We start from the raw sequence: 21,678 nt of genomic DNA on the forward strand, positions 1-21,678 counted from the left end.
TCGGCCAAGCTTGCATCCGACTTGATTGGAAAACGTGCAAACATGGCGCAAACTGGATTCCAGTAACGAAGTTACATGGGGGCAACATTGCATTCAGTGTTCCATTCAAGCTTGACGCAAGCGTTTTACAAGTCACTAGCTAATGAACGGCCAGTGATGCTATGACGCTCTGCGAAGGGTCTAAAGCATATCTTGCAAGTACAACAAAAGGCAGATTATATGAAAGCATGCATTTCAAGTGCTAGCGTAGAATATCAAAAGCCAAGCACGCGCGAACTGGCCGAAAGCTTTCTTGCTACAAGGGTATCCTCTGAAAGTTTTAGGACTACAGCACTGGAAAAAGATATCTCTTGAATCACAAGTGGGAGGGTGTGCCGTAATTGGCGCAATATTTAGGACCTGTTAAACACAACAAATCGGAATTCGGAATAAGGGACGCCAGGCAGCTTTTCTTACGTTGCCTTTTCATATTCTTTATACATCTCTTGTGGGGCTTCATTTGTTTTAACTATGTATAGAATGAACTGAAAAATTGTTGGTGGTAAAGGGCAAAGACAGGTAAAATTAATTGATCAAATGAGTAAGAAACCTGACCTTATATATATATATATATCTTGAGATTGATGTCCCGGTTTTTTCGTTTACAAAATCTGGCAACCCTATGTAGGCAGGGCCAGGATCCCAGTCCCCCGGGTTCACTCGGGGATCCTGGATAGGGTTGGACTCGGCCGACTGTGGCCATATTGTCGGGTTCGGTAACGTGGGACTATGTTGTCTAATAGCAAGGTGAGCTTGCCTTATAAATCTCGGGCACCATCACTCGCTGGGAAGCTGATGACAAAGGAGCGAGCAATTATATGGAATAACTATAGGGGATTTTCTTTTGAGGTCCCTTATAAATATTTCATGGATACTCATCCTGGTTGGTGTGCGGAAGTACGGACCGGTCATAAATGAAAGGCTGATGTTTTAAGAAAGTCGCCATTCGATGGTGATCATGAAGAGTGAAGTAGTCACTCTTACTACTCTGTTCCTCATGTTAGTAATGCCTTACCTGTCGGACAGATTTATCATTACAGATCGTAGAGTAGGGTTGAGTAGTATAGATAAGTTAAATCAGTAAAATATGTCAGGTTAGTGCTCGTATGTTGCATTTACAAGTACCTTTATATGGGTTTCCGCAGTGATACGAGTTCCTATAACACTTGTAAAATCAAATATAGCATTTATGTACTATGCAGAAATAAACTATGCCGTCAGAAAATAATATATAATACAGTTCTTTTTCATGTCAATTTACTTATTTTAACTGTCGTAGAGTACTTGTAATGATTTAGCACTAGTAACCCAATACTTGTAAACCTACAACTATATTACTTGTAAACATACAACTGTATTACACAATATTTAAATCAGTTGCTTATAAAAAAAAATCCTTATAAATATGCCTTTTTGTGCATGGTGATTTGTAAATTTTGCAAAATGTAGTATACTAAAACTTGACAGCACCACCATCACCAATAATAAAAATGTTACTGTCAATTGAATTTCAAAATTCAAATAATGAGCGAAGCGGCTTCTTTATAAATATGTCCCTTTAGACTGGAAAAACTATGCTATGCATAAGTGCCGGAAGTCTTATACAATGATTTTGTCCATCCATCCGTTCGTTTGTCGACAGATATCAGATAGAGTGAACATAAAATTTTCAGCTGAAAACGTGACAAGTTCCGGCTTTTTAAAAATCATGAGAAACAACTCAGTGCGTAAAGTAGTTTTTCCCTCTTTCCTCTCTCTCTCTTTGTTATAGGGTGGGATCAAGTTATTCGATACTTATGAAAAAGAAAAGACAGGTTGAAGTTCGTTCAACAAACACGCAACTGCTAAAACCTCTGCTGCATTTCGAACAATAATTCGAACTATAGATCATGTTTAATGTAGGGAATTTCAGTTCAATTCATGCCTCTTCGTTATAATTAATACCTTTAAAAGTACTGGGTTTGTATTTACTTGCAATAAACGGGTCAATTGCTACATTTTGCGATCTACTGACGGGACGGCCGGGACACGCGCCTAAAACGGGACTGTTCTGGTCAAAACGGGACGTATGGTCACCCTAGTATCAGAGCAAAAGCAGAAAGATATATTGAGATACGGCTTCTTGCAATCGATTCAGCGTCCCATGAACAAGTTTCATCTTTTCCGTTAAAACTCTATTCAAACCTGAAGTGCTTCAATTTAGTCATTTCAAGTTTCAACATGTATCGCCATAGAATGGAAACGGTAATAGATAACGAAAAGAAGTTTCTTGTAAACAATTCAATTTCTTAAGGCAAAGTACTATGACTATTCCAAATGCTCTGCGAAAACCGGAAGTGGTTTGAATTAAATATTAATTTTGGTTTCAATACTGATTTCCACAGAGCAAAAATAATAATAGATATCGAGATGTGGTCTTCTGCAATCGTTTTAATGACTTAAGAATATGTTCAACCCTCTACATTAATCTTCTATTCAAACCGGAAGTGGTTTAATTTACCTATTTCCGGTTTCAACACCTATCGCTATAGAACAAAAATGGTAATAGATAGGGGCAAGTAGTTTCCTGCAATCGATTCAGTGTCTCAGAAAAGCATATAACACAGCTCGCAACACTCTACCAAAACCGGAAACGGTTGGAATTTACTACTTCCTCTGAATTTAATACTGATTTTTTTTTTTTTGCGAAAAAATTAAGGGATATAGAGATGCAGTTTTTCAGAATTGATTTAGCATAATAAAAATAGGTTTCATCTCCTTCGTTAACCATCTATTCAATCCGGAAGCGGTTTAAATTAACCACTCTCGGTTTCAACTCTCATCGCCACAGAACAGAAATGGTATTAGATAGCGGCAAATGACTTTCTGGAATCAACTCAGTGTTTCAAGAGAACATATCGTTACGAACCCCAACAATTTTCATTATTAAATCCCCATAGTTTGGAAATCTACTGAAGTTCCACACCGTGAAACGAAACTCACTTGTTTAAGACTTACAAACTATGCTATGCATATGCGTCGAAATTCTTATAGAATTTCTTTGTCCGCAAGTTCTCCCATCTGTCAACAGGTATTAGAGTAAAACGGTAATTGATATGGAGAAGTGTTTCATTTTTGCAATTGATTCAGTGTTCTATAAATAAATAGGCTATATCTACGCCGTTAGTTCTCTATTCAAAATATAAATGATTCAAATTAGCCATTTGCAGTTACAATGTTTATCGCCTTGGAACGAAAACAGTAACAGGAAGAAGTTTTTATTATTTTTTTAAATGATTCACCATCTCAATGCAAACTACCAGGACTACTAGCAACACTCCACCACAACAGGAAGTTGTTCAAATTTACTATCTCTTCCGGTTTCTATACTAATTTCCAGAGAATGAAAGCGGTGAGAGATTTCGAGATGTGGCTATTGCAATCGATTAAGTGTCAAAAAAGTTTCTTTTCTGGCTTTCTAAACTCTCTTTACGAGCCATAAGTGGTTCAAATTAGTCATTTCTGCTTTTATCACATATCGCCATAGAACAAAAATAGTATTAAATAGCGGCAAACGATTTTCTACAATCGATTCAGTGTCTCAAGAAAGTATATTACACAACTCGCAACACTCTACCAAAACCAAAATTGTTAAAATTTACTACATCCTTCGATTTTAATATTGATTTGTTTTATTGTGAAGACGAGTTATCGAGATGGAGATTTTTCAGAATTGTTTCAGTGTCCTAAAAATAGGTTTCATCTCCTCCGAAACCCTCTATTCAAACCGGAAGTTGTTCCGTTTAACAATTCTCGGTTCCAACTCTCATCGCCACAGAACAGAAATGGTAGTAGAGAGCGGCTAATGGGTTTTTGCAATCGACTTGGTGTCTCAAGAGAACATGTCGTTACAAACCACAACACTCTACCAAAATCAAAAGTGGTTGAAATTTACAACAAATTACGGTTTCAATACTGATTTCCGTAGAGCAAGAATGGAAACAGATATTGAGTTGCAGGTTTTTGCAATCGATTCAGCTTCCCAGAAGCAAGTTCTCTCTTTTCCCTTAACCATCTCTTCAATTCAAAATTGGTTCTAATTGACAATTTCTGGTTTGAACCGTTATCGTCATAGAACAAAACAGTGAAGATAGCGAGTAATAAACTTTTGTTAAGGATGCAGAGTGCAAGGAATAGGTTCTACCTTTGCTCTTATTAATCTATTATTTTAACCAGTAGTTACAGATGCACTACCTCAAGTATCAGTATTGAATTCTCATACTTTGGAAGTGTACTGAAGTTTTACACTGTGAATCGAAACTCATTTGTTTAAGACTCAGAGAAGCAGTTTTTCAGAATTGTTTCAGCGTCCTAAAAATAGGTTTCATCTCCTCTGATTATCCTCTATTCAAACCGGAAGTTGTTCAAATTAATCATTCTCAGTTTCCATTTTCATCGCCATAGAACAGAAATGGTAATAGATAATGGCAAATGGCTTTTTGTAATCAACTCAGTGTCTCAAGGGAACATATAGTTACAACCTGCAACATTCTACCAAACCCGAAAGTGATTGAAATTTACTACTACTTCCGGTTTCAATACTGATTTCCGTAGAGCAAAACCGGTACGAGATATCGAGATGCAGTTTCTTGCAATCAATTCAGTTTCCCAACAATAGGTTTTATCTCCTCCTTCAACCCTATAGTAGATCCATAAATGTTTAAAATTAACTATATCCGGTTTCAACATTTATCGGTCCTGCGGTTGTGAGTCTCATACAGATCCAATGAACCACGGAACAACATGTAGTAGAGCTTGTACTCTGTAAATATCTGACTAAGAGCCGTAGGTTTCGAATTGTGGAAGAACGTAGTTTTATTTTTTTCTTTTTATTAAGTTTTATGATATTTCTATTGTGTATTGTGTGAACTGCAAAGAGATCGATTCTGTTATGATTAGTAAATCGAAACCTTTAAATCATTTAATTAGATCACAAAACTCTAGAAAGGTACGCGTACAGATTTCATCCTCATTTCAGTAAGGGACAAAAGATACTATCCCACGACAAAATATGCATATTTTATTGTGAAAGATGTTTCTAATTTATTCCTTCTATATTCGTGTAACCTAGTCCACGTGAAAATACATGAAACGGGAGAATCGGACATCTAACTTAATTTGCAGCTCACGTTTTTTAAAATTAATTTGACCATATTTTGAATATAGAGCAGAGCAATCTTACAAATAATAGCGTAGTTACGATTGTTCTCAGCGGTCAGTAAGGAGCCATTCACATTTTTAGGATTCAATCGTGTTTAATGTGCTTTGATAAATAAAGACAAATAGCACATGCTAATTTTATATATATATATATATTGAGTGGCCGTGAGGCAACTGAGTGTGTAAGCAAAGAATTGCCATTGCTCGGTACGGACTTGCAGTATGTGACCAGCAACCAGGCAATTTGTGTTAGAACCAGATTTCTGGACACTTCGGTTTTCGTATTTTAACAGTGTCTTTTCACAAAGTACAATCTCACACGTTATGTGTAGATACTGTTTGGTATCTCCAGTCACTATGTTCTAATGTACCAATGTCACTCAAATCAGGACACTGGAGTTGAGCCTCCCTCTTCAGATGTGCGAGTGTAGCTATTATTTGTTTCTGCACATTATTTCCTCTCCGTTTCATTGTTTTCCTTCACATTCATCTTAAAATATGTTTGCACAGTGAAGAAAGAAAATAGATAGGTTTGCAAACCGAAGTCATAAAACCGAAAGCTGATAATGTTTTGAAAACCTAAATCGAAAACAGATTTTGATAATCGAAACTGAAAATCAGTTTTGAAAATTCATTCCGAAGAAACCGCAAATCTGTTTTAAAAATCGGAAACAGAAAATCAATGATTTGAAATTTCAACTGTTTCAAAAATCGATTTTCGGTTTTGCTTAAAATTTCTTTTTACCCTAAATAACGTTTCACACTGAAGAAAGAAAAAATCAAATTTTATTTTCAAAACTGAAGTAGTAGATCGGTCCTGAAAATCGAAACAGTAAATTGACTTTAAAAACCAGAAACTAATAAACTGTTTAGAAAACCGAAACTGACAATCGGTTTCAAAACCAAATATTTTGAAAACTGAAAACCGAAAATCGATTTTGAAAACCGAAACCAAAATTCGGTTTTGAAAACCGAAACCGAAATTCGATTTTGAAACCGGAAAACTGGAAATCTGTTTTGAAAATCGAAAACTACAAATCTGTTTTGAAAATCGAAAACTGAAAATAGATTTTTTTTCAAATTTCAACTCTTTTCAAAAATCGATTTTCAGTTTGCTGAGAAATCGATTTGGACAGCACTATAGTAGACACGGCCAAAAAATTTCGGATACGGCTTACTAGGTTTCAAAAATACTCGGTTCCGAATCTAGTGAGAATCGGGTATCCAGATATCGGGTACCCGTATTATTTATTACCCGGGACCCGAGTATTTGAGCAACCTGTTCTGGCTATCCTTAGTGTATAGCCTTCTTTCAAATAGCTTTAAACCGTTGCGTTAAATGTTGGTGTATGGTGAATGGCTTTAGGAAGTTAAAACAGTATTGACCTAACTTACTGACACTTTAATGTATGCTATAATGTAGGCTATAATTCACTGTAGCAGAACCAACAAGTTCATCTTATAGAAATAGTGACTAACGCTGATTGAAATCAAGGCCCTGACTTAAAGAAACATAAGATAAAAAGTGAAATCTTTAGTTTAAATGTTTTAAGTCACTGTTCCTTAGGCTAAAGGAACAGAATTTATAATTGAAGTCAATAGTTATGGAAGAGTGAGTACAAGGAATTGACAGAATATCGAGAAAACGCACGAAAAGATCTTTTCTACCAAAAATTCGTTTGGTCTGCTATTGAACACGAGTCCTCCTCCACTCAAGGTGAGATCACTGATCCACTATGCTTTCTGTAGAAAGCAAAACAGCCTTCCAAACTGTTACGAAATTCTTATCACTGTATGTAGATGTCCTTTGAATTTCTGCCAACAAAGAGAAAAGTTTGAGCTTGATTGTTTATAGGAACAGTTGGCACATGCAAGTGTTGAAATTGAATGCTCTTTGTTTAAATATGTTCCAAGTTCATTGATAAGAAGAAGAATTCTGTATCGACTAACTGTGGGAAACCAGGATTCAATACTTAAAGAGACTACATATGATTTGGACATCACAACTTTATACATTCCTTTTTATTTAGTCCTGTTGCTGGGGAGAGACGGCATTTACTACGAGGAATATTAAGCTGAATAAGTTTATCTTTTAAAATAGGCTTACATTTAAACTAAGATTATCACTGCGATCTTTTGCATACTCACTTTCTATTTGGGAGTTCGTGAGTAAAAGTTAGGATTCCGCACAAGGTAATTATCTTTCCACACTGTTCCCAAGTTATTGTTAGGAAAATTCAGAGACATATTTTGGATTAAGATCTATGTTTCCTCCGTTTCCGTTGATCAACCGCGGATACAGTAACAATTGTACAGAGGTATAAGAGTATATAATAATAAAATCTAAATATTTCATTGTTACATTTTAAGGTTACACTACACAGGTTAATATTGCCAATAGCCATGAAGTTTTAATATTATTCTTGAGATTCGAGAAAACTAACGACCCCTCTTTATTCTCTTTATTTAACCTTCAGTAAAAAGTTATATTATTTCATACTGTCCTTGCACGTGTTAAAATAATGTCCGAGACCTACTTACGATTTACAGCTTATTCAGTTTATCAACAATAAAATAATAAATAATATTTAGTTCTGAATGAAATTCACTTACAATGACCTTGTTCCAACTATTCACGCCCACTCTTTTGGTTATATCTCTTTTGTACACGAAATGCATTGTCCAGTACGGAAATTTGAAGGAAGTAAAACTCAAAGCTCTCAATGAAAAGTATTCAGAGGGGAACAGAAAATAGTTGGAAAACGTAATTCCAAACGTAAAAATCTGATAACTTCCCAACTACATCCGTTGTAGAAATGTTGGCTTATGTCACTTGCTTATGTGGGTTTTCCATGACATAACGTCTCAGTATTGTATGCAATGTGGACGAGTTCCTCATGCGTCATCTACTGGAATTAATAGAATCAAGTGCCAGCATTTATTTTCACTTGCTCCATTTGAAGTGTAACGATGAAATATTTAAGTTTTGACAGGAGCATATATACGATTGTGTTTATCTCTTCTATGCTTGCTAGTGTAAGTATGTATAAGCTTTTTATTATTGAATATCGCATACTTAAAATCTACCCACCAAGAAGGGAATAAGCGAATAAGGTCCCTTCGGAATTCTTCGTAACTTATTTTTCTTGTTTATATGTTACTTTCACATTATTCATGCAAGATTCAATATGATGTTGGCTAAAATGTTTTTACTAGTCTTTAAACATTGCTTACGTGATGTTACTCGACATGTGGATTTATTTGTTCAGAATATTAGGAAGTGGTGTTTTAAGTCCAAATATTCTTGGAACTACCTTTTCTGTGATTTTTGTTCTTGTATAAGTGTTATATATATATTCTTCACATTAGTATGATTTCTACATTTTATACATGAGTCAGGAAAATCCATTAAATTACCTACAGCTATTTTTTGTCATTAGTCTTCACAAAACCAAGAATTAATGCACTGCGAACAATTCATAAATACGACAATGTATTAAAAAATTCAAATATCCGTGAAAATTGGAACTGTGCTTAAAGACGCTCTTTGTCGTGTTTTTCTTAATGTAAAATATGATACTTTACGCTGTACAACGGCCTAATTTCATTTCGGAGCATAATCGATACGAGACAAGACATTTCTATACAGTATATATATATATATATATATATATATATATATATATATATATATATATATATATATCTTATTTCCACTTAAAATTGGTCGTCTCAGTTCAGATAGTGTTTCAATTTCTAGTCACTTGCCTTCGTATCGGGGGCCAAGTTTCGGTTCGGCAAGACCTTTTCGCTATACAACTACGAATATATTATCCACATGTATTGTCTGTCAAAAAAATACATGTATGTTTTCTGCGGGATAGTATCTTGCCCCTTGCTGCTATGAAAATAAAATGCTACACATTACCCCATATCATTTCACCAATAGCTTTCTATTTGCTGATCAGTTAAAACAGTATTTCTGGGCATTGTGGCAAAAAATGTATTTGCTCTTTCGTGTATTGTACGAAAAACAGAGTGAACGCAATAAAAACGAAACAAGGGAAAAATACAATGCGATGTAAAGTGCTTGGACTCTTTCGAGAAATCACTCAATGTAGCGCTTTCTTTGCAAGCAGGTCTTGATGGTGTAATCGGTAACACTGTGGGCTCAAGTTCATGTGGTCCTAAGATCGATTCCCCCTGAAGACATACTTTTATTTTCTTTAAAACAAATAGAAGTTTTTTTAAATTATCCAGTCATCCCAGAAAAGGAAATTGTGTAGAAACACAACATTTCATTTTTGTATTCACATTATCGCGAAGAAATATGATCATTTCTTGTAGTTCAAACCGTAGACAATAAGTTGGTGAATAAAGTTTTTCGGTCTTTTTATAAACAATGTCCAGTGCGCTGTTGTCGGCAGAGCTCTACACTGTAGACCTTAAAGTCGCAAGTTTTTGAGGAAAACAGTGTCCATTTATTATTGTTATTATTATTATTATTATTATTATTATTATTATTATTATTATTATTATTATTATTATTATTATTATTATTATTATTATTATAATGACAAAAGAAGGAAAAAGATACATAGTCGAAGCTATTGATACAATCAGAAGAGATATACTTTGTCAGATTCTTTTTAGGTTTACACATGAACGTAATAATACCTTATTATTATATTTATGGATTTACAGATAGAATTATTATTTTATGTGAACAAGAAATGGATAAGTGTATTTATTAGATGGTAGCAGTAATGTATTTTGTTTCCCCCTTCTTCTAGATAGGTTGAGTTGATTTTGAGTTTAACGCCCCTTTCAGCAGTAAGGCTATATGAGACGGCTATATACTGATTAACGTGCAATCTGAAACGCGTGAGCTTCTGCCTGGAATCGAACCCGGGTCTTTTTCAAGATAGGAAGGTGAGGTGACACCTTGAATAGAATCGTTCTTGTGACTAGAGTTGTAAGTTCGATCATTATTTGTAATTTGTGTTATTTCTTTAATGCTTTATCAACGTTGCTTGTAGCGTTGAATTTACTAATAACTTGTTGGGGAAATCACGTGTAAAATTTGAAGACCAAGTTAGTTGTGTAAATTCGCACACAGATCGAGGTAACGAAGTCAGAGTAATGTGCGTATGTCTCTTGAAAAAGGAATAAGTTTCTCTGCTCTGGCCATCGTCCCTTGTAGAGTATTCGATAGCAAGGTGGTCTGAAGAACTTGTAGTCCACGAATCGATTCCCGCGCAGAACCATTTTTAATTCTAGAGCACAAGTAGAAAGGCAAAAAATAAACAAACGAATCGCGACCCATGAAATTTAGAGCTAACAAGTAAGACTGAACCAAAGGTATGGGCCATTACGTGATTTGTTTAAGAACAATAAAGTGGAGGAATGTTGTTTTGTCAGTGTCTAGGAATGGAGTATAAATAAAAGAAGAAACTACACTTCTGTCCAGAATTTCTGTCGCATGTGTTTCGAAATTATATAAATAGAAATCTCGCTTTCTTATGATAGAAAGTTAAATGTCTTCTTAGAAATATGCAGAAAAAGGAAACCACATATTTCCCAAAAAAAATTCTGTAAAAAATTAAGAAATAAAAAAGTTATAATTAATAAAAGAAATCTCCGAAATTCATTGCCAAATTCTAATTTTCATTTTCGTAACCGTGACAAACGCGCGGCGAAATTTACAGAGAGAGGGAATTTTATGCTTTATAGGAAATACAACGTATATCTTTCATAATGTTAGTTACTATACATACTGTATAGCTCTAATAACAATAGATATTAAACATTTTATACGTAAACGAACAAAGAATAGGAAATAAGCGACAAAATATGCGAAGCGATCCGGCAGTTTGTGGCAGTGACTTTCTAATATACGTTTACTAAGAGAATGAACCTTAACATACCTTCGTAGAGTAGACGGTTATCGCACGCTCCCCGAATATTTTTTTTTATCCACGATCATCAGTTCGAATCCCATACCCTACGCTACCCTTTTTTTTAAAAAAAGCTTGATTCGGTCAATTTTTTAAACAGCAATGTTTTGTTATAATAATGTTACTTAGTATTATCGTCTTCATTCTAGTTTATTTGAATATTTTCAAATAGTCCAGAATTATGTCATTTAAATAAAATATTACAATTATGAAGAATTTTATAAAAAGAGGAAGCTTCATTTCTAATCATTATCCTAGCAGGAATGGGAAACTTATAAGTATTTGAAATAGTAATTAACACATGACTAAACTTTAATAAAACATTACTAAAATAAAACATTTACTCGGAATAATCTCTGCAAGTAATTTGTAGAAAATAGACAGAGATAGTGAACATTAATTAAATTAATAGTGACTCTTAGTTGTCAGTTAGAAGTGTAGTAGCGATAGCTCTAAACCCGAATACTCACTCTTTGCTTCATGAAAATAATAAACATTTTACAAAATAATGATCTTTTGGCTCTATCTTAAATCTTTTAGTAAATAAATAAGATACATATTATGTATCATTTAATAACCGTGACTCGCTAGCTGATTGCGAGGGTGAAGATAATGAATATTACTACAAACTGTTACAAAGCTAGGGGCCGCAAATGGCCCAGTGGAAGCCGGTGGGTGTAGCTGAGCAGCGTGAGGCGTTAGACTGTAGTCTTGTCAACGTCTCGGCTCACGGCTCAGTCACCACCGAGCCGAACCGAGAAGTGAACCGATTCCACACCTCAACCAACCAAGCTGGCTCGAGTATTCGGCTCAGTTGGACCAAACCGAGCCTAGCCAATGACTCACCCCAACGTAGCCGCCTAGAGCCAACTGCTCACTTGAGCCGAACCGAACCGAGCCGACAGCTTATTGCAACCGAACGTTCTCGAGCCGGTGGCTCATCGCAACCGAGCCTGTTTGAGCCAATGGTTCACGTAAGCTGAGCCGAACCGAGGCGGCTCGAGCCTTTGACTCCGTAGGACCGAGCCGAGTCGAGCAGGTTGACGTCATTATTAGACTGACGATCGTGAGGTTCTCGAGTCCCTCTATAGTAGGGAGGGAAGATTTTTAATTGTCCTCGATGTTTCTGAATTAATGTCTCTGTCAATTCTAGGAGTCCTGAAATGTGATTGACATAGAGAATGAGTCCGGAAGTTAAAAAAAAAAATGTATACCTTTCACCTCTGGTTCATAGAGTAACTGGTTCGATCCCAGCTCGCACGAAGTAAACTTTGTGGTGGATACGGCGTGTGTGTGTGAGTTTTCTCGGGGTTCTCGGGGTCACTTGATAACTTAACGCGTTGTACCGTATATGCTGCGAGTCAAAACTTTAAGACGTTTTTTATCTGCTATCGCTGGCTATTGCGCTCTCCTAGTTTGTAATATTAACATTTTAAATGTGCACTACTACCTCGCGAAAGATGGCCTCAAAGTTTTTCACTAAAATCTGCTTTCCTCTTATTAGTTTTCATCAGTTCACTTGAATTGAAATACCCATTCTACGGGGAGGAAGGAGGTTTAAATGAGTCTTCCAAATATTTCTCAAACTTCTTCCCGATCATTAGAAAGTGGATACGGGAGAACTTTGAAATAAAGTAAATGTACGAGCATCATTTTGTTATAGAATTACATGGCGAACACATTTTATATGATCCCAAACAATTATCGTCGAACATACAAGGGGAAAGAAGCACTCTTATTAGCAAAATTAAAAAGACCTCAACAATTTATCCCTCTACAAGCTACGTTTTCTGCATCGCCTCCGTGCCAAATCGGAAGAACTCACGACTAGTAAACATAAAGTTGGTTGTTCGCCTCCACCCAAGGGTAGTGTTTGTTCCTCCTTTAGTGTTTTTAGTCTCACCTTAATATAACAAAATTATGCATACAAACAATTTAACATATTTTCACGAAATAATCTTGTGGTTGATTGGCGTTTCGTCGCGTCTCTGCCGCTGGTGGGCCGCTAGTGATATAATTTCCAAAACGGAAGTGGGGCCCCTGCGGATCGTCGCTGCGGGGCTTCCAATTTTTAGCAAAATATCGCTAGTTGCCCATCGGTGGTCCACTACGCTTACAGCATGGGGATATTTATAAAATGGTTACAAGAGATTAATAACATGAGAGATAGAATCTGTTCCTTCGTCACTGAATCCATATCAGAAAGCCATTACTCGCTATCCCTTACTATTTTTCTTCTATGGCGATAAAGATTGAAATCGGAAATTGTTAATTTGAATCGCGTCCAGCTTGAATAGATGGTTAAAGGGAAGATAGAACGCACTGTTGGGAAGCTGAATCGTTTAGATACTACTATATCTCGATATGTCTTACCGTCTTGCTCTACGGAAATCGGCATTGAAACCGGAAATAATAATAAATTTAAACCATTCCCGGTTTTGGTAGAGTATTCGCCATTGCCATGGTAGCTTGCTTTGAAACGCTGAATCGTTTGCAGAAAACCGCTTGTTGTTATTTAATAACCATTTTGTTCTATGTAAATAAACGTTGAAGCCGGAAATGATTAAACTGAAAAACTTCTGATTTCAACAGAGAGTAAACAGAGGAGATGAAACCTATCCTTGGGACTGTAAATCGATTGCAAGGTCCGTTATCTCTTTATCTTTTACCGTTTTTCCTATGATACCTGTCAACAGATGGACGGACGAACGGATATAGCTGTTCTATAAGTCTTTAGATATTTATGCATAGCACAGTTTAGAAGTCTCATACCGAAAGTGAACCTAATGCCAATTTTCAGTATAAAACACTAGCTTCTGCCAGCAAACAAAGCTGGATAATAGAAGTTCGTCTGTAGTGAATGACGTGTGAAAACTTTGTCGTTCCTAAATACATTCACTGTGTGATAGACTTCATGTAGAAAGGAAAATATTGCTTTATTCGCATTAAGACTACTGAGCTAAGCACAACACAGAACACGTAGGAACGAGCTAAGCTAGTGGTTAGAGATTTCACGCAGGTAACTGCCTAAAGGAAAGACAGATTGCCACAGCAGTAGTGAAGAATTAACACAAACAAGCATTGAATCTTTGAACAACAACAAAAAGACCACATTCAAATTCGGATCAGCTGCTACAAACCAATTGTATACATATGGTAGTACATATGGTATGGTGGCACGACCGCAACAACTGAAGATTGACACAATGAAATCACTGGACAATATTGAAACGGAATTATTTAGTTTAATATTTCACGTGTATGCTCTTCAGGCTATAAATGATAGACAATTAATAAGCACAAATGAAAATGTAATTATTTTTCGTGTTCTAGCAGGAATAGAACCCGGAAACGCATACGCCAAAGGCGCACGTGCAACTTGCTAGACCAACGGGAAGGGTTGAAAGCTAATATTTTATCTGAGGATACAAAAATCTATTCACAATTATTTACAGTACTTTACTTACAGTCATTTATCTCTATCAACAAAAAGAAAAAGCAATCTAAGATTTACGTCCCATAGGTATGCCGACTAGGATAAAGGAGGCGGTGGTTATGAGAAAAAATGAAATGGTGGAATAAAGTAGGGATGGCCACAAAGTTCCGGTTCCGGCGGAACCGGTTCCGCGAGGAAAGGTTCTCGGAGATCCGGTTTCCAGAACCGGATTTTAGGAACCGGTTCCAGACCTGGATCCGAAAACCCGGTTCCAGAACCGGATCTTAGGAACCGGTTCCAGACCTGGATCCGAAAACCCGGTTCCAGAACCGAATCTTAGTAACCAGTTCCAAACCTGGATCCGAAAGCCCCCAAAGACCCGTAAAGGAGGCACAAATTTCACCTTCAAAACACTGCAAAGAGGACCATGCGCTTGTGCCCTCCCCGCCCAGACTATCTTGTGCCCCCAGAAAAAAAATTGGGCCACCAGTGTTTTTTTAGTTTTTATTTTGGTCCACCAGTGGGTGTTTAGCCAAATGAGTTGGCCAGTTTGCCTGTTTAACCATTGAGTTTGCCAGTTACCCAGTTTATTTAGCCAAATGAGACAAGCGGCTTCCGCCTAAGCGCCTGCCTGTCGCTTCCACCATTTCATCTAGCACACTGTGCACAGCCTTCCAGCAGCTCGGGTTTAGCGTAGGAATCGTCACAAAGTTTCGGTTCCAGACCTGGATCCGAAAACCCGGTTACAAAACCGGATCTTGAGAACCGGTTCCAGACCTGGACCCGAAGAACCGGTTCTAGACCTGGATCCGAAGAACCGGTTCTAGTTCTGGATCCGAAAAACCGGTTCCAGACCTAGATCCGAAAAACCGGTTCTGGAACCGGATCTTCTAGAACCGGATCTGTTCAGACCCGAAAACCGGTTCCAACAGGAACCGGTTCTGGGCATCCCTAGAATAAAGAAAGTGGCGAAAAACAAGAGAACCCCGAGGAGAAAACCCACACACGTTGTGTCCACGACAAAGTTCACTTGGCGCGAGCTGGGATCGAACCAGGGACTCTATGCGCCAGAGGTGACCGCTATACATTTGTTATAACTTCCTGAATTATTCTCTATTACAATCAAATTTCAGGACTCCTAGAATCGACAGGGACATGAATTCAGAAACATCGAGAACAATAAAAATTCTCCCCTTCGAATTACAGAGGGACTCGAAAACCTCACGATCATCAGTCTAATGATGATGTCAACCCGCTCGGCTCGGTTCAACTAAGCCAATAGCTCGAGCCGGCTAGATTCGGCTTAGCTTAAGTGAGCCATTGGCCCAAGCCGGCTCGGTTGCGAGGAACGACCGGCTCGGTTCAGCTCAGGTGAGCCGCCGGCTCGAGGCGGCTCTGCTGAGGTAAGTCATTGGCTCGGTTCGGTTTGGTCCAACTGAGCCGAGGACTCGAGCCGGCTCGCTAGGTGAGGTGTGGGCTCGGCTCACTTCTCGTTTCGGCTCGGTGGTGACTGAGCCGTAAGCCGAGCTGCTGAAGTCGTTGGCAACACTACAGTTTAACACCTCAGGCGGTTCAGCTACACTCACCGGCAATCAACTCGGCCACTGCGACCCCGAGCTTTGTAACAGTTTGTAGTAATATTCATTATCTTCACCCTCGCAATCAGCTAGCGAGTCACGGTCATTAAAGATACATAAAATGTATCTTATTTATTTACTAAAAGATTTAGGATAGAGCCAAAAGATCATCATTTTTGTAAAATGTTTATTATTTTCATTAAGCAAAGTGTGAGTATTCTACTTGGGTTTAGAGCTATCTCTACTACACTTTTAATTGACAACTAAGCGTTTATGTTCATTATTTCTGTCTATTTTTTACAAATTACTTGCAGAGATTATTCCGAGTAAATGTTTTATTTTAGTAATGTTTTATTAAAGTATAGTCATATGTTAATTACTATTTAAAATACTTATAAGTTTCCCATTCCGGCTAGGATAATGATTAGAAATGAAGTTTCCTCTTTTTATAAAATTCTTCATAATTGTAATATTTTATTTAAATGACATAATTCTGGACTATTTGAAAATATTCAAATAAACTAGAATGAAGACGATAATACTAAGCAACATTATTATAACAAAACATTGCTGTTTAAAAAAATGACCGAATCAAGCGTTTTTTAAAAAAAGGGTAGCGTAGGGTATGGGATTCGAACTGATGATCGTGGATAAAAAAAAATTCGGGGAGCGTGCGATAACCGTCTACTCTACGAAGGTATGTTAAGGTTCATTGTCTTAGTAAACGCATATTAGAAAGTCACTACCACAAACTGCCGGAACACTTCACATATTTTGTCGCTTATTTCCTTTATTTGTTCGTTTAATATAAAATGTTTAATATCTATTATTATTAGAGCTATACAGTATGTATAGTAACTAACATTATGAAATATTTACGTTGTATTTCTAATAAAGCATAAAATTCCCTCTCTCTTTTTAAACTTCGCCGTGCGTTTGCCACGCTTACGAAAATGAAAATTAGAATTTGGCGATGAATTTCGGAGATTTCTTTTATTAATTATAACTTTTTTATTTCTTAATTTTTTACAGAATTTTTTTTGGGAAATATGTGGTTTCCTTTTTCTGCATATTTCTAAGAAGACATTTAACTTTCTATCATAAGAAAGCGAGATTTCTATTTATATAATTTCGAAACACATGCGACAGAAATTCTGGACAGAAGTGTAGTTTCTTCTTTTATTTATACTCCATTCCTAGACACTGACAAAACAACATTCCTCCACTTTATTGTTCTTAAACAAATCACGTAATGGCCCATACCTTTGGTTCAGTCTTACTTGTTAGCTCTAAATTTCATGGGTCGCGATTCGTTTGTTTATTTTTTGCCTTTCTACTTGTGCTCTAGAATTAAAAATGGTTCTGCGCGGGAATCGATTCGTGGACTACAAGTTCTTCAGACCACCTTGCTATCGAATACTCTACAAGGGAGGATGGCCAGAGCAGAGAAACTTATTCCTTTTTCAAGAGACATACGCACATTACTCTGACTTCGTTACCTCGATTTGTGTGCGAATTTACACAACTAACTTGGTCTTCAAATTTTACACGTGATTTCCCCAACAAGTTATTAGTAAATTCAACGCTACAAGCAACGTTGATAAAGCATTAAAGAAATAACAAAATTACAAATAATGATCGAACTTACAACTCTAGTCACAAGAACGATTCTATTCAAGGTGTCACCTCACCTTCCTATCTTGAAAAAGACCCGGGTTCGATTCCAGGCAGAAGCTCACGCGTTTCAGATTGCACGTTAATCAGTATATAGCCGTCTCATATAGCCTTACTGCTGAAAGGGGCGTTAAACTCAAAATCAACTCAACCTATCTAGAAGAAGGGGGAAACAAAATACATTACTGCTACCATCTAATAAATACACTTATCCATTTCTTGTTCACATAAAATAATAATTCTATCTGTAAATCCATAAATATAATAATAAGGTATTATTACGTTCATGTGTAAACCTAAAAAGAATCTGACAAAGTATATCTCTTCTGATTGTATCAATAGCTTCGACTATGTATCTTTTTCCTTCTTTTGTCATTATAATAATAATAATAATAATAATAATAATAATAATAATAATAATAATAATAATAATAATAATAATAATAATAATAATAATAATAATAATAAATGGACACTGTTTTCCTCAAAAACTTGCGACTTTAAGGTCTACAGTGTAGAGCTCTGCCGACAACAACGCACTGGACATTGTTTATAGAAAGACCGAAAAACTTTATTCACCAACTTATTGTCTACGGTTTGAACTACAAGAAATGATCATATTTCTTCGCGATAATGTGAATACAAAAATGAAATGTTGTGTTTCTACACAATTTCCTTTTCTGGGATGACTGGATAATTAAAAAAAAACTTCTATTTGTTTTAAAGAAAATAAAAGTATGTCTTTAGAGGGAATCGATCTTAGAACCCCGTGAACTTGAGCCCACAGTGTTACCGATTACACCATCAAGACCTGCTTGCAACGAAAGCGCTACATTGAGTGATTTGTCGAAAGAGTCCAAGTACTTTACATCGCATTGTATTTTTTTCTTGTTTCGTTTTTATTGCGTTCACTCTGTGTTTTTCGTACAATGCACGAAAAAGCAAATACTTTTTTTTTTTTGCCACGATGCTCAGGAATACTGTTTTAACTGATCAGCAAATAGAAAGTTAGTGGCGAAATGATATGGGGTAATGTGTAGCATTTTATTTTCATAGCAGCAAGGGGCAAGATACTATCCCACAGAAAACATTCATTTATTTGTTTGACAGACAATGCATATTGAATAAACAAGGGGAAGATGGATATGTTTTCGAACCGCTGGATATATGAACAAAGACTTTTGTAAATGCATTCACAGTAAACAATGTTACTTCTGTTTACCCGAATATGAAAAATTCCATCCTGAAGCTTAGAAATGAAATGATATACAACTACGAATATACAGGGTGAGTCAACAGTCCTTGGACACCTGCATAAGTTTGAAAGTCGACGGGAAAAGTAAAAAGTGATGATGGGAACAGAGGTTTGATGAGGGGCCGTAACTTTTGGAGTATATGTCATTCATGGCCGCTATCTTGAAATCCGCCATTTTGGATTCAAGTCAATTTTTTTTTTAAATAGGAAGGGGGTTTATGACACATCAAATAACACTAGCTTGAGCTCAGAAATTTAGTGGTGTAATTTGCTTTTTTCTATCTTGTACAGTTTAGATGTTATTAATGTTCAAAAGTGGGAAATTACCTTGATACTGAATGCTACAACACATGTTCTACGTGTTGTCCATCCCGTGCAATGCACAACTGTAGTCGCCGCAACCACTCTGACTGCACACGGAGGAGAATGTCTCTTGAAATTTGGTCACAGGCTTGTTGGATGCGTTCCTCCAGGTGTCTCAAATCACGGATTGTCTAAGCATACTCTATCTGCTTAAGATGTCCCCATAGATAAAAATCAAGTTTCGATAAGTCAGGGGATCTGGGCGGACACTCCACGAGACCCCGGCGACCAATCCACTTCCCTGGCAGTTGTTCATTCAACCATTCACGAACACCAAGTCCATAGTGTTCAGGGGCTCCATCGTGATGAAAATAAGATGGGAAAATGCCGTCAACGTTCAGTGTGGCAGGTAACACAAGGTCCTGCAGCAGCATCAGATACTGTGGTGCAGTCAAGGTGTTGTAAATGAAAAATGGCTCAATGATGCGGGTGTCCCATATGCCACACCACACCATCACCTTCGCTGGACTATGTTCTCGACTCGGGTCAACTCAGTTAGGATTTGCGTCACACCAGTATCGACAATTATGTCGATTAACCTCCCGGTTCAAAGTGAAATACGCCTCGTCGCTGAACAGTATGCCCTTGGCAAACGCAGGATCCAGTCGTGTTGTTCAGTAGACCACATGCAGAACTCTAACCTGCGATCAGGGTCATCCTCGTTCAGTTTATGTTGCATGTGCAGCTTGTAAGGATGCCACTGATTGGCGTGCAATATCCGGACAACGGAGGATTGGCTTATTACACATGCTAGGGACACACGACGGGTACTTCGTTTAGGAATTTTCACAAACGACGCAACAACTGCCGTTGCAGTTTCCTCATTGGTGGCAGTCTTTGGTCACCCACTACGTGCCCTATTTTGAACAGAGCCCGTCTCCCGCAATTTTGTGATCACGTGAGCCACCGTGCTGTGCTATACGGGTTCTTTGTCTGGGTGCCGTTTGTTGTAGTCAGCTGCTATTGTTCGGTAGCTGCATTCCCCTGATATAAGGATGATTTCGATCTTCTGTTCACGTGTCAGACCCAATTTAGATCACCAGGAACAAAGAGAGAACTGGGTCAGTATCAAGGTAATTTCCCACCTTTGAACATTAATAACTTCTAAACTGTACAAGTTGCCGCGCTCAAGCTAGTGTTATTTGATGTGTCATACACCCCCTTCCCATTTAAAAAAATGATTTGAATCCAAAATGGCGGATTTCAAGATGGCGGCCATGAATGTCATACATTCCAAAAGTTGCGGCCCTTCATCAAACCTCTGTTCCCATCATCACTTTTTACTTTTCCCGTCGATTTTCAAACTTATGCAGGTGTCCAAGGACTTTTGACTCAGCCTGTATTATCCACATGTACACTTATGTTCGAAATTATTATCGCATGTCTATAAATATGTTGTTGTAGGAATATAATTTAATAACGAATTCGCCCGGTATTTCTTATATTGTTGGTATGTGTATAAGCGGCAAATATATGTATGTGGCAAATTTCATATCGAAAGAGCAGTAAATAAGAACAATAAAACGAAAATAAACCTTCTTTCTCCATTTAGCAACATTTTGTTTTACTCATTCTAATCTTCGTATGTATAATTCTTTTCCTATGAAATATACCACAAATATACATTTCACGATTATGTACTCCCATGCGCAAAAAAAATTGCGCGCATACCGTAACTCAAGATTTTTCGCATTTATTCCATTTTCCTTACGTTTATGGGTAAAATTCAGTTATTGGTATGTGGAGATAATAGAAAGCAATCCATCTAAGGAGATATTTCCAAAAACTATAATAAAATAATAAAAATATAAGCAAAAAACAAAATTATGCTCGGTTTTGTGTATACTGGCAACGATAATTTCTAGGGATTTTTTCAGTAGCAGATCACAATTGCGGAGGGAATTCAGTAGGGGAATCGAGGAGTTGGATCAAGGAACTGGATAGTGGACTAAAATGTTGCATTTATTGGTTAAAACCTAGTGTGTAGATTGCCTGCCAAATATAAATTAGCTTCTGTAACTAAGATGTCGTACGAAAATATAGAATTAAACAGAAAAACTCTTATCTTAAGGTTCGAAGCGATACGCACCATGGTTATGAAGATTAGTTCTTTAAAAAAAGGAGCTAACACCATGTACCCTCCGTGGTTCGGTGGGTAGAGTGGCGGAGTCGTAGTTT

At 37.0% G+C, this 21,678-nt stretch overlaps 1 protein-coding gene across 2 annotated transcripts in view; it reads left to right on the forward strand.

The window, feature by feature from the left end:
* The first annotated feature begins 7,293 nt into the window (after nt 1–7,293).
* LOC145687771 (uncharacterized) overlaps nt 7,294–21,678 on the forward strand; it is a 340,643-nt gene continuing 326,258 nt past the window's right edge. Inside the window, exon 1 of one of the 2 annotated variants that reach the window (XM_081761210.1) lies at nt 7,294–7,431. Coding sequence is in view for 1 of the 2 variants with exons in the window: in XM_081761209.1 (XP_081617335.1) it covers nt 8,209–8,274 (66 nt within the window). In the remaining variant the exon portion in view is untranslated. Of the gene's footprint in view, nt 7,432–8,094; nt 8,275–21,678 lie in introns of those variants that run through there. The other variant, XM_081761209.1, reaches the window with a different exon arrangement.

Source organism: Thermobia domestica, chromosome 6 (assembly GCF_964235325.1).
Source record: "Thermobia domestica chromosome 6, izTheDome1.hap1.1, whole genome shotgun sequence".
Taxonomy (NCBI): domain Eukaryota; kingdom Metazoa; phylum Arthropoda; class Insecta; order Zygentoma; family Lepismatidae; genus Thermobia; species Thermobia domestica.